Source organism: Heptranchias perlo, chromosome 6 (genome assembly GCF_035084215.1).
Source record: "Heptranchias perlo isolate sHepPer1 chromosome 6, sHepPer1.hap1, whole genome shotgun sequence".
Taxonomy (NCBI): domain Eukaryota; kingdom Metazoa; phylum Chordata; class Chondrichthyes; order Hexanchiformes; family Hexanchidae; genus Heptranchias; species Heptranchias perlo.
Window position 1 is genome coordinate 30,279,023 of NC_090330.1, and position 13,349 is coordinate 30,292,371.

Sequence of the window (13,349 nt, forward strand, 5' to 3'; positions counted from 1 at the left end):
ATATATCACCCCCAACACCATGAGTTCTTACCTTGTGCAGTAACCTTTTATGTGGCACCTTATCGAATTCCTTATGGAAATCCAAATACACTACATCTACTGGTTCCCCTTTATCCACACTGCTCGTTGCTTCCTTAAAGAACTGTAATAAATTTGTCAGACACTATTTCCCTTTCATAAAACCACATTCACTCTCCTTGATTTTATTTTGAGTTTCTAAACGTCCTGCAACTACTTCCTTAATAATCGATTCTAGCATTTTCCCAATGACAGATGTTAGGCTAATTGGCCTATAGTTACCTGCTTTCTGTCTCCCTCCTTTCTTGAATAGGGAAGTTACATTTGCGGTTTTCCAATCCGCTGGGACCTTTACAGAATCTAGTCAATTTTGGAAGATTACAACCAATGCATCCACTATCTCTGTAGTCACTTCTTTTAACACCCTCAGATACAAGCCATCGGGTCCAGGGAACTTGTCAGCCTGCAGGCCCAATAGTTTGCCTAGTACTTTTTCTCTAGTGATAGTGATTGTTTTTAGATCCTCCCTCCCTTTTACCCCTTGATTATCTACTATTATTGGTATGCTTTTAGTGTCTTCTACTGTGGAGACAGATAGAAAATATCTGTTCAATTCCTCTGCCATTTCCTTGTTTTCCATTATTATTTCCCCAGTCTCATCCTCTAAGGGACCTATACTTACTTTAGCTACTCTCTTCCTTTTTCTATACTTGTAAAAGCTCTGTCAGTTTTTATATTTCTTGCTGGTTTACTCTCAATCTATTTTCTCCCTCTATTATTTTTTTAGTCCTCCTTTGCTGGTTTCTAAAGGTTTCCCAATCTTTGAGCTTACCAGTAATCTTTCTTTTAACTTGATACCACCTTTAACTTCCTTAGTTAGCTATGGTTGGTACACGCTTCTCGTGGACTCTTTCTTCCTTACTGGGATATATTTTTGTTGAGAGTCATAAAATATCTCCTTAAACGTCTGCCACTGCTTATCCACCGTCATAACTTCTAATCTGTTTTCCCAGTCCACTTTAGCCAACTCTGTCCTCACGCCATTGTAATTGCCTTTATTTAGGTTTCAGATCCAAGATCCTCACTCTCAAACTGGATGTGAAATTCTATCATATTATGATCACTGTTTCCGAAGGGATCCTTTACTTTGAGGTCATTAATTACTCCAGTTCATTACCCATTATCAGATCTAAAATGACCTGTTCCCTGGTTGGTTCCACAACGCATTGCTCTAAGAAACAGTCCCGAATACACTCGATGAACTCATCCTCAGGGCTACTTTTGCCAATTTGATTTGTCCAATCTATATGAAAGTTAAAATCGCCCACGATTATTGCATTACCTTTTTTACAAGCCCCCATTATTTCTTGATTTATATTTTTCCCTAAAGTGTAGCTACTGTTAAGGGGCCTATAGACTACTCCCACCAGTGATTTCTTACCCTTGTTATTTCTTACCTCCACCCGAATTGATTCAACATCTTGATCTTCTAAGCCAAGATCATTTCTCACTATTGTACTAATTTCATCCTTTATTAACAGAGCTACCCCACCATCTTTTCCTTTCTTCCCATCCTTCCGAAATGTCAGATACCCCTGAATATTAGTTCCCAACCTTGGTCATCTTGCAACCACGTCTCTGTAATGGCAATGAGGTCATACCCATTTGTTTCTATTTGTCTATTCATCTATCTTAATACGAATGCTGCGCACATTCAGATAAAGAACCTTTAATTTTGTCTTTTTACCATTTTTTCCTACTCTGACCCCATTTGCTGGCGCACTCTTACGTTTGTTCGCCCTGTCCCTTCCTGTCACACTCTGGTTATCTCTTCCCTGTACTACTTCCTTGTCCTTTCTCTTCAACATTCTAAATTTCCCCCACCTGAACCCTTCTCCCCCCCCCCCCCCATTTAGTTTAAAGCCCTAGTTATTCGATTCGCCAGAACATGGTCCCAGCATAGTTCAGGTGAAGCCTGTCCTGACAGAACAGCTCTCTCTTTCCCCAGTACTGATGCCAGTGCCCCATGAATCAAAACCCACTTCTCCCACATCAATCTTTGAGCCACGCATTCATTGCTCTGATCTTATTTGCCCTATGCCAATTTACTCGTGGCTCAGGTATTTTGTATCTGACTTCACAGTAGGAGACACAAAAAACATACCGGAAATAGTGGGGAACCAAAGGTTGAATAAGAGTGAGGAACTTAAAGTAATCAAGATTAGTAAAGAAAAAGTGCTAGAGAAATTAATGGGACTAAAAGCCAACAAATCCCCATGACCTGATGGCCTACATCCTAGGGTTTTAAAAGAGGTGGCTGCAGAGATAGTGGATGCATTGGTTTTGATCTTCCAGAATTCCCTAGACCCAGAACGGTCCCCGTAGATTGGATGTAACCCAAGAAGGAGGAAGCGAGAAAACAGGGCACTATAGGCCAGTTAACCTGACATCAGTAGCAGGGAACATACTAGAATCTATTATTCAGGACGAAGTAACAGGGCACGTAGAAAATCATAATACAATTAGGCAGAGTCAACACGGTTTTATGAAATGGAACTCATGTTTGACAAATCTATTACAGTCTTCTGAGGGTGTAGCTGGCAGGGTAGCTAAGGGTGAACCAGTGGATGTAGTATATTTGGATTTTCAAAAGGCATTCGATAAAGTGCCACACAAGAGGCTGTTACACAAGATGAGGGCTCATGGGATTGGAGGTAATATATTAACATGAATTGAGGATTGGTTAACGGACAGAAAACAGAGTAGGAATAAACGGATCATTTCAGGGTAGGCAGGTTGTAACTAGTGGGGTGCAGCAAGGATCAAAGCTCGGGCCTCAGCTGTTTACAATATATATCAACAACTTAGACGAGGGAATCGAGTGCAATGTATCCAAGTTTGCAGACGATACAAAGTTAGCTGGGACAGTAAGCTGTGAAGAGGACACAAAGAGGCTGCAAAAGGATATAGATAGGTTAAGTTAGTGGGCGAGAAGTTGGCAGATGCAGTATAATGTGCGAAAATGTGAAATTATCCACTTTGTTAGGAATAGAAAAGCATAATATTTTTTAAAAGGTGAGAGACTAAGAAAAGTTGGTATTCAGAGGGATTTGTGTGACCTGGTAGACGAATCACAGAACGTTACCATCCAGGTACAGCATCAATTTGGAAGGCAAATGGTATGTTAGCCTTTATTGCAAGGGGGTTGGAGTATAAAAGGAGGTCTCGCTGCAATTATATAGGGCTCTGGACTCCACACCTGGAGTACTGTGTACAGTTTTGGTCTCCTTACCTAACGAAGGATATATTTGCCTTTGTACAACATAGGTTAACTAGATTGATTCTTGAGATGAGAAGGTTGTCCTATGAGAGATTAAGTAGAATGGGCCTACATTCTCCGGCATTTAGAAGATTGAGAGGTGATCTCATTGAAACGTATAAAATTCTTAGTCGGCTTGACAGGGTAGATGCTGAGAGGCAGTTACCCCTGGCTGGAGAGTCTAGAAGTAGGAGTCATGGTCTCAAGGTAAGGGATCGGCCATTTAGGACGAGATGAGGAACAATTTCTTCACTCATAGGGTGGTGAATCTTTGGAATTCCCCACTTCAGGGGGCTGTAGATGCTCAGTCATTGAATATATTCAAGACTGAGATCGATAGATTTTTGGACACTAAGGGAACCAAGGGATATGGGGATAGGGCAGGAAAGTAGACTTGAGGTAGAAGATCAGCCATGATCTTAATGAATGGCGCAGCAGGCACAAGGGGCCGTATGGCCTACTCCTACTCCTTTTCTTAAGTTCTTATGCACAAAATGGAAATCTCAAATAAACTGTGGCTGGTGAGGGGGAAGTAAATGGCATTTTATGTAGTCTTCTTACTGGACTTAGGTTAGTGCAAACTGCGCGAGCAGAGTAAAGAGGGCTCTAATCTTGTATCTACCCAATATCTGGCCATGGGGTCCTTGATGCTGATTGCCAAAACAGGAAAAAGGACTCTATTTCCAACACTGATACCTGTTAGATCATGAGCACAAAAAATATAAAATTTACAAAGAATAAACTACTATATTCCAATTATGCACCATCTTAATTCCTTATCTTTGAAGCGTCAACTGATCCATTTGTTGAAGTTGGTGAGAAATGGATTATTCCACAAGTCTGAATAAAATAAATGAAAATGAAGAACTCTATTCATGTCCTTGGCAGCAAGTTGAAGTTCAAAGGAAGAACTAATAGATGAAAGAAATAGAGGAACACGAACAGCAGAAAAAATCTAAACAGATGATAGACTAAAATATAATGGGCCAGATCTTGCTGGAAAAATAACAGCATGTTAACAACGCACGCCGTTATTAATGTGCTAGTTGGCCAGTAAATTCAGGAGATTAAGAGATTCGCCGTGAATTGTTAATCTCCGGAACTGGCTGGTTGATTTGCTTCACGCAAACAGCACCTCGACCTTAGCCTCCCTGCTATTTTTAGGAACTTGCTGGATTTGCACATTAATTGCCCATTAAACTTGCCATAGAAAGTTAAGTCTGGTAATTAAGAGCACAAGTACCTTTTTAACAATGTGATAATTGTTAATGCAATGCCAATCAACCTCTCTGGCTCAAAATGGGAAGAATTTGAAGTGTTCAATCTCATTCCTGTATGTAGTCAATTAGTTAGAGATTTTTAAAATGTCAAATTTTAAATGTTTTCCTTACTTTTCCTTTGTTTCTTTTTTCTTTCTCTTAATCCAATCTTTCGTTCCCTCTCTATTTCTCTTTCTGTACCTGATTTGACTCTAATTCACCGACTCTAATTCACTCTCCTTCTAAGTCGTTCCTCTGTTTCTTTCTCAATCCTTAAATCTCATTGGTTAAGGAGATATACTGTTGGTCCCAACCATTCACTGAGATCCCAAATGCCCCGTTGCCCTAGTCAATGCCATTAACAGCTCACACTTCCAACAAGTTATGGCGCAAAATATTTTTGAGCTGAAGGGTGCAGAAAAAAGTATAATAGGGCACTCCATGAGATGCACCACTCCAGCAAGATCCGGCCCCACTGATAAAGATAAAGTTGAAGAGGTAAAAGATATCAAAAAGGAAAGGAAAAATGAGAACTTAATTCTCGTGCAAAAGATAAAGAAATAAAAATACGAAGATGACAAGAGATTTAAGAAACATGTATGCGTTACTTTGGTCAAGTAATCAGCTGTCAGCAGTAATCAACAATGTGCGTTTCTGAGATGCAGCTAAAAATAGTTACAAGACTTATCGTGTTAATCACAGTGCTGGAACAATCCTAACCCAAGTCATGAACAAAATTCTTTGTGACTGTGATCATGGTGCATTATTCCTCTTTGTCCTGTCTGCAGCCTTTGACACGATCGACTACAACATCTTCCTCAGACACCACTCCTCCATTGACCAGCTCAGTGGGACAGATCTCGCTTGGCTCCACAATTATCTGTCCAGTCATAGCCACAACATCTCCAGCAATGGCTGCTCCTCCCACCCCCACATTGTTATCTCCGGAGTCCCTCAAGGATCTATCCTTGGCTTTCTCCACTTACTCATCTACATGTTGCCTCTTGTCTGACATCCAGTACTGGTTGAGCTGCAATTTCCTCCAGCTGGACATTGGAAAAATGAAGCCACCATCTTACCCTCTGCCACCAACTCCATCCCCCTCCCCAGCACTTGTCTCAGGTTGAACCATACTGTTAGCAACCAAAGTGTCCTATTCAACCTAGACCTGAGCTTCTAACCCCATAATCCTCTCCATCACAAACACTGCCTGCTTCCACCTCCGTAACAGCATCTGCCTCTGGCCCCACCTCAGCCCATCTGCTGCTGAAACCTTCATCCATGCCATTGTCACTTCCAATGCTCTTCCAGCCGGCGTCCTATTCCTCCACTCTGGAAATTTCAGCTCATCCAAAATTCTGCTGCTCATATCCTATCCCATACCGTCCTGCTCGCCCCTGTTCTTGCTGACCCACATTGGCCTCCGGCCCCTAACGCTTCAAATTTAAAATCCTCATTCTCATGTTTAAATTCCTTCACGGCCTCTCCTCTCCCCTCCCTCTCTCTCTAATTTCCTCCAGCTCTTAACACTCCCCCACCCCCGAACTTCCCATTCCTTTAACTCTGGCCTCTTGTGTATTTCCCTTCTAACAGCAACCCCTCCACCCCACCCCACAGCTTTGGCAGCTGTGCCTTCACCCACCTAGACCATATGCTCTGGAATTTCCCTCCCTAAACCCCTCTGCCTTTCCATCTCCCTCTGCTCTTTCAAGGCCCACCTTAAAATCCACCACTTTGACCAAGCTTTTGGTCATCTCTCTTAATATCTCCTTCTTTGGCTCGGTGTTTCATTTTTTTAATTACAACTGTGAAGGATTTTGGCACATTTTTCTGTATTGAAGGCGGTATATAGATGCAAACTGCTCTTGTTTTTGTTGATCCTGAGTAAAAAAATTCAGACAACAACCCATTGCACAAATGAGTATTTCAGGTGTAAAGTGAGCAGCTTAAGCAGACCACTAAGTTGACCAATTCTGACCGAAATCAAAGCAGGAACTTTTCAGGAATGTGACAGAAGGTGTAGTGATATAAAATTCTAGAGTCTGAAATAAAAACAAGAAAAGCTACTGCAGGAAAAAAAAGTTAAATATTTGTAACTACAGTGAAATTACATTTAATATTGTAAACCCAACCAGTTAATGTTGTGTTAGTGCTATTTCTAATATGAGGAATTTTGATAAGGAAAAACTATTACCTATGGTCGATGAGTCAGCATAAATTTTAAATCATCACCAAAAGAACGAAGGGAGAGATTAAGATGAGGGTTGTTGGGACATGAAATGTCCAATCAGAGTCTATAATAGCTTTTTTTTAAAAAGGGGGACTGGATCAATATTTGAAAAAGAAAAATGCAAAAGAGTATGGGGCTATGTGGATATCTCTTTCAGAAAGCCTTCTTCTATAAAATTCTATGTTTCTATGATATATTGACCAGAAATCAGAACTGATTTTTAATATTTTAATCATTATAAATGCAATCTGCTGGCAACAATGCTGTTTGCCTGGAATGTCCTCAGCAATAAATGGTACCTTCTACTGAATTAGATGTTTCAAACTGAAGTCTTGGCATTTAGTCAGTATGAGCTATTCAATGTCTGAAATGCACTTTCCAATGATATTCCTGCCAAAATGGTCAGGCTGAATTCTATTTGTTGCCACTCTAAGAGGTCAGCAGTTTTTAAGTTCACTACTACGTAATAGTCACAGTCCCTTATCAAATATAATTTCACCAGATGGAGAATTATGAGTATAATGAATTGCTTTCTAATTAAACTTTAGAAAAATATTATAAAAGGCCCTGCAAAATGGCCATATATTCTATCAGAACAATCAGCTTGCACAATTAATTTAATACTTTAAGGTCCACCATCATTTTGGTGTCAGCCGTGGCTCAGAGGTGGCACTCTCGCCTCAGAGTCAGAAAGTTGTGGGTTCAAGCCCATCTTGAGACTTGAGAACAAAATCTATGCTAACACTCCAGTGCAATACTGATGAGACGTAAAACCAAGGGCTAGTCTTCTCTCTCAGGTGGACCCCAAAGATCCAATGGTACTATTTCTAAGAGCAGGGGAGTTCTCCCCGATGTTCTGGCCAATATTTCTCCCTCAACCAACATCACTAAAACAGTTTATCTGGTCATTATCACATTGCTATTTGTGGGACTTTGTTGTGCGCAATTTGGCTGCCACGTTTCCTACATTACAACAGTGACGAGACTTCAAAAATATTTCATTGGCTGTAAAGCACTTTGGGACATCCTGAGGTTGTGATAGGCACTATCTAAATGCAAATCTTTTTTTCTTCTTATTTTACATCTTAACTACACAATGGTAGCCAAAAAAAAAATCTATATTAATACAAAAAAAGTGCTTATGAAAGAAAACAGAAAATTAAGAGATTCAATCTCAGGTTTCAGATGGTTAACAGAACTATGAGTTTCAGTTTCACTATTTATGATATCATATCAGCCATTAGGTAGGCTTACTGCTTTGTAATCCAGTCCAATCCATCTATCGCTATTGACGTAATTATCATGGCAAATCATGAGGATAGGAGAGGAAACAAGAAACAATCAAGAAAACTATTATATAAAGTAAAAGTGCACGTTTAGATGCAAAAGAAATGTGGCAGACAATTTCCACACAACAGGTCACACAAATAGCAATGAGTTAAATGACCAGATAGTGTGTTTCCAGTGATGGTGATTGAGGGATAAATATTGGTCAGGACACTGGGTAAACACCACTGATCATCTTCGAATAGCGCCAAGGGATCTATTACGTCCACTTGAGAGAGCAGGGGGAGCCTCAGTTTAACATCTCATCCAAAAGACAGCACCTCCGACAGTGTAGCATTCTCTCAGTACTGCACTGAAGTGTCAGCCTAGATTAAGTGTTCAAGTCTCCGGAGTGGGATTTGAACTCACAACTTTCTGAAAAGAGAGTGCTACCACTGAGTTAAGGTTGACATGTGAAGTGCAGTCACGGTCATGTAGACAAACTCGGTACCCATTTTATACGGAAAGATTCTACAAAACAGCAATCTGTTTTTTGGCGCGGTTGGCTTAAGGGAGGAATGCTGGCCCTTTTGTCATTAGTGAAACGAGATCTTTAACATCCACCTGAACCAACACAACAAGTACACAAGGCCTCAATTTAACATGTCACCTGAAGAACCTGCACCTCCAACAATGTAGCACTTTTTCAGTACACTTAAGTGTCACCCAAGATTCTGACCATCTTTTAACTCAGAAGTGAGAGTGCTACCAAAAGAGTGAAGCCATCATCTAAACATCAAATGCTTAAAAATGATGCTGGCCTGAAGAGGCTAAGGACAAAATAAAATGACTCATATCTGAGGGGGACAATGCACAGTAACCCAATTGCAGTAGATAAGCTTGGAAATTACACCATTTCAGGAAATTCTTTTCGATAAATATGCAAAAGATACACCTGTAGAAATTTTAAAAACTAATTGTATTAAGGGTAAAATTGAAGCAAGTTAAAATAATCTGATCCTAGGGGATAGGTCATAACCTTGGAACCATTCCCAGGTACTTCTCTCCAAAATAATGAATAATTCAGTTGGCATTTGTTGGAGCTGGTCTTCTGTCTTTCAATTTTTATGTCATCAGTGGATTGTTACAACAGGTGCTGACTGTACTCCATGTCCCTGTTCACAAAAGAGGACTAACAGTTTAACATCGCTATTGGAGAATGATCTGTTAATAAACATCTGGTAATTACCAGGAAATTCTATGTCCAGTATGTATTCCATAATGATATGGCACACCTGTGGTCTGTGGACCAATTATCTGTTTGCATCCAGGATGATTTCTGGCGGCGCACAATCTTTGTACCTCGCACACCAATAACACGTCAAATTGACTAACCTTTTATTTTGTTTATTTCCAATATTTGATAGAAACTTGATTTTTTTTTAAGGGCTGGTTTACCCATAAGTGAAATTTTATTTTGCCACAGCTTTCTATTTAGAATGGAAAAACTATGGAGTTTACTTACTGCTATTTCTCTGCAAGCAGACATAGAAATTCCAGTACCCTCTATTTGTTTTAAAGCGTAGTCTTTGTCATCTTTCCTATACAAAACAAAACAAAACAAAAAAAACAATTATTACAGAAAGGTGTTGGCAACTCAGGCAAAAAAAACTGTATATTTTATGCATCTTATTAAAAGTTGTTTCATCCAATTAGAAAGCTACAATGTGCTGTACCTAGCATAGTGTGCAGCAATTGCTTCATAAAAGTAACATACATAACTACAGCTGCTTGAGCATGGTTTTGAACCAAATTCACAGCCATTTATTTCTAAATTTGAGTTTCATGCTTAGTCATTAATTTAAGAGGAGTATATTGGGCAAATTCTATATTGCAAACGGCAAACCGTTCAATTTACATAGCAAACAGTTTTTAGCTGACCTCATTTATTAAGCTTCAGGGAATGTTGTAGTGCGAAATCGTCGGCACAACACCTCATCAGATTTCTTTACTTGAATGTCTGTGTGTTCACATTCTGAATGAACTCTACTCACCCCTGAGCTGGAGCAATGACAGGCAGGTAGCTCAAAATAATAGTGGATACCAGACCTATAAGCATAGGTAAAATCATGAGGGCCCTGAATTTCCTCTGGTCCCACTCCACTATCACAAGTATAGCAGTTGGGCAGGATGGGACTTCTGCCTGCCTACTAGTTCCACCCAGACCTAGGTCGGAGTATTTAAATATTTCGGACGAGCACTCATACCATTTATGGTGCAGCTGGATCACCCACCTTGGGGAAGGGAGGGAATCTTGCCCCTCTACCTTCCGCCAAAATTTGTTTTAAAATTTCATGCGACCTACAGCTGGTTCCCATACTGCTCTATCAATTTTGCTGGTGGGAAGCCGGTTTTTTACATTTTAACTCTACCCCAGCCCTTAGTAACACTGGATGCCAGTGATGCAGGGGTGCAAATTATGGGAACTACATCACAGGGTACATTTCCCTCATCGGCATGGCGCATTATACACCCAACCATATGCCTGCCCCAACTAAAAACAAACATTTTGCTGGGAACACAGTGCAATAACCCAATAGAAATTTAACTGTCACATCTGCTTTTTTAAAAAAATTCGTTCATGGGATGTGGGCATCGCTGGCAAGGCCAGCATTTATTGCCCATCCCTAATTGCCCTCGAGAAGGTGGTGGTGAGCCGCCTTCTTGAACCGCTGCAGTCAGTGTGGTGAAGGTTCTCCCACAGTTCTGTTAGGAAGGGAGTTCCAGGATTTTGACCCAGCGACAATGAAGGAACGGCGATATATTTCCAAGTCGGGATGGTGTGAGATTTGGAGGGGAACTTGCAGGTCGTGTTGTTCCCATGTGCCTGCTGCCCTTGTCCGTCTAGGTGGTAGAGGTCACGGGTTTGGGAGGTGCTGTCGAAGAAGCCTTGGCGAGTTGCTGCAGTGCATCTTGTGGATGGTACACACTGCAACCACAGTGTGCCGGTGGTGAAGGGAGTGAATGTTTAGGGTGGTGGATGGGGTGCCAATCAAGCAGGCTGCTTTGTCCTGGATGGTGTCGAGCTTCTTGAGTGTTGTTGGTGCTGCACTCATCCAGGCAAGTGGAGAGTATTCCAACACACTCCTGATTTGTGCCATGTAGATGGTGGAAAGGCTTTGGGGAGTCAGGAGGTGAGTCACTCGCTGCAGGATACCCAGCCCCTGTTTGCCTACATCAACACTAAGCAAGTCTTGGTCCCACAGTTTTCTCCTGCTTTTGGGCTGCAAATGGCATAATTGGACAGGCAAGGCAGGACCTGGTTGCACAAAACCAAATGGAGATTGAGAACCATGATTAGCTTCCTGTTGAGACAGGCAAGCAGATGTGGTAGGAAAATTCCCGTAGCGTGATTCGGCTGTTGACAATCTTCAAACGGAATTTTTCTAATTCTGTTCTAGCAAGTACATATCAAATGTATAGCCCAATGCTAGGAGCACTTTCATCAGAAACACCAGCATAGCTTTTCGAAAGGATCAAAAATACAGGGTGGAAAGATCCTATTGAAATATCTGGGTTATTAAATTTCTCTGTAGTCACACACCCAGATGCTTGCACCACAAAGCATGACATAACAGTAGTTGTATCAAATTAGACATTAAATACTAGATGAAATGACACCCAAGAGCAATACACTGAGTGCAGGAATAGCTTACAACTAATTAAAATGACTAATTTTCCAAGTATATGAAATTGTAACAGGACGGTTGTGTCTTACTAATTGATTGAATTTTTTGAGGCAGTAACAAGGAGGGTCGATGAGGGTAATGCGTTTGATGTAGCACACATGGATTTTAGCAATGCTTTTGACAAGGTCCCACATAGCAGACTGGTCAAAAAAGTAAAAGCCAATGGGATCCAAGAGAAAGTGGCTAGCTGGATCCAAAAGTGGCTCAGTGGCAGGAAGCAAAGGGTAATGGTTGACATGTGTTTTTGCGACTGAAAGGCTGCTTCCAGTGAGGTCCCACAAGGCTCAGTACGAAGTCACCTTGCTTTTTGTGATATACATTAATGATTTGGACTTGAATGTGGAGTCTTGATCAAGAAGATTGCAGATGATACAAAAATTGGCCATGTGATTGATAGTGAGGAGGAAAGCTGTAGACTGCAGGAAGGTACTAATGAACTGGTCAGGTGGGCAGAAAAGTGGCAAATGGAATTCAATCCAGAAGTGTGAGGTAATGCATTCGGGGAGGGCAAACAAGGCAAGGGAGTACACAATTAATGGGATGATACTGAGAGGAGTAGAGGAACAAAGGGACCTTGGAGTGCATGTCCACAGATCCAGAAGGTAGCAGGACAGGTAGATAAGGTGGTTAAAAAGGCATAAGGGATACTTCCCTTTATTAACCGAGGCACAGAATATAAGAGCAACGAGTTTACGCTAGAACTGTATAAAACATTGGTTAGGCCACAGCTTGAGTACTGCGTACAGTTCTGGTCACCACATTACAGGAAAGATGTGATTGCACTAGAGAGGGTACAAAGGAGATTTACAAGGACGTTGCCAGGGCTAGAGAATTTTAGCTATGAGAAAAGAGTGGATAGGCTGGGGTTGTTTTCTTTGGAACAAAGGAGGCTGAGGGGAGATTTAATTGAGATATATAAAATTATGATGGGATTAGATAGAGTGGATAGGAAGGACCTATTTCCCTCAGCAAAGGGGTCAGTGACCAGGGGGCATAAATTTAAAGTAATTGGTAGAAGGATTAGAGGGGAACGGAGGAGAATTTTTTTCACCCAGAGGGTGGTGGGGGTGTGGAACTCACTGCCTGAAAGGGTGGTAGAGGCAGAAACCCTCAACTCATTTAAAAAGTACTTGGATGTGCACTTGAAGTGCCGCAACCTACAGAGCTACGGACCAAGTGCTGGAAAGTGGGATTAAGCTGTATAGCTCTTCTTTGGCCGGCACGGGCATGATGGGCCAAATGGCCTCCTTCTGTGCCGTAACTTTCTATGATTACTATTATGACTGTTCGTATGTACAAGTTAAGTTACATCTGTGTACATTTACAGGGTATTTTTGCACAAGGACAGAAACTCCTTCCTCCTTCTCCACGACAAAAATTGACGAATAGGGCAAATTATCTGCTCCAAAGTAAGGCAAAAGTGCAAAAAAGGAGTAATAACTCCTCTGCCAAATTCATTGCATTCTGTCCTCTGTAGCCTGTATGATGAGGCGGCTACAATCAGAGCT

The 13,349-nt window shown here is 41.1% G+C and overlaps 1 protein-coding gene across 2 annotated transcripts in view; it reads right to left on the reverse strand.

Annotated features, from left to right (window-relative positions):
- cdk8 (cyclin dependent kinase 8) overlaps positions 1-13,349 on the reverse strand; it is a 113,821-nt gene that overhangs the window by 77,395 nt on the left and 23,077 nt on the right. For both annotated transcript variants that reach the window (XM_067986020.1, XM_067986019.1), the window contains exon 2: positions 9,618-9,693. In XM_067986020.1, the coding sequence (XP_067842121.1) occupies positions 9,618-9,693 (76 nt within the window). The remainder of the gene's footprint in view (positions 1-9,617; positions 9,694-13,349) is intronic.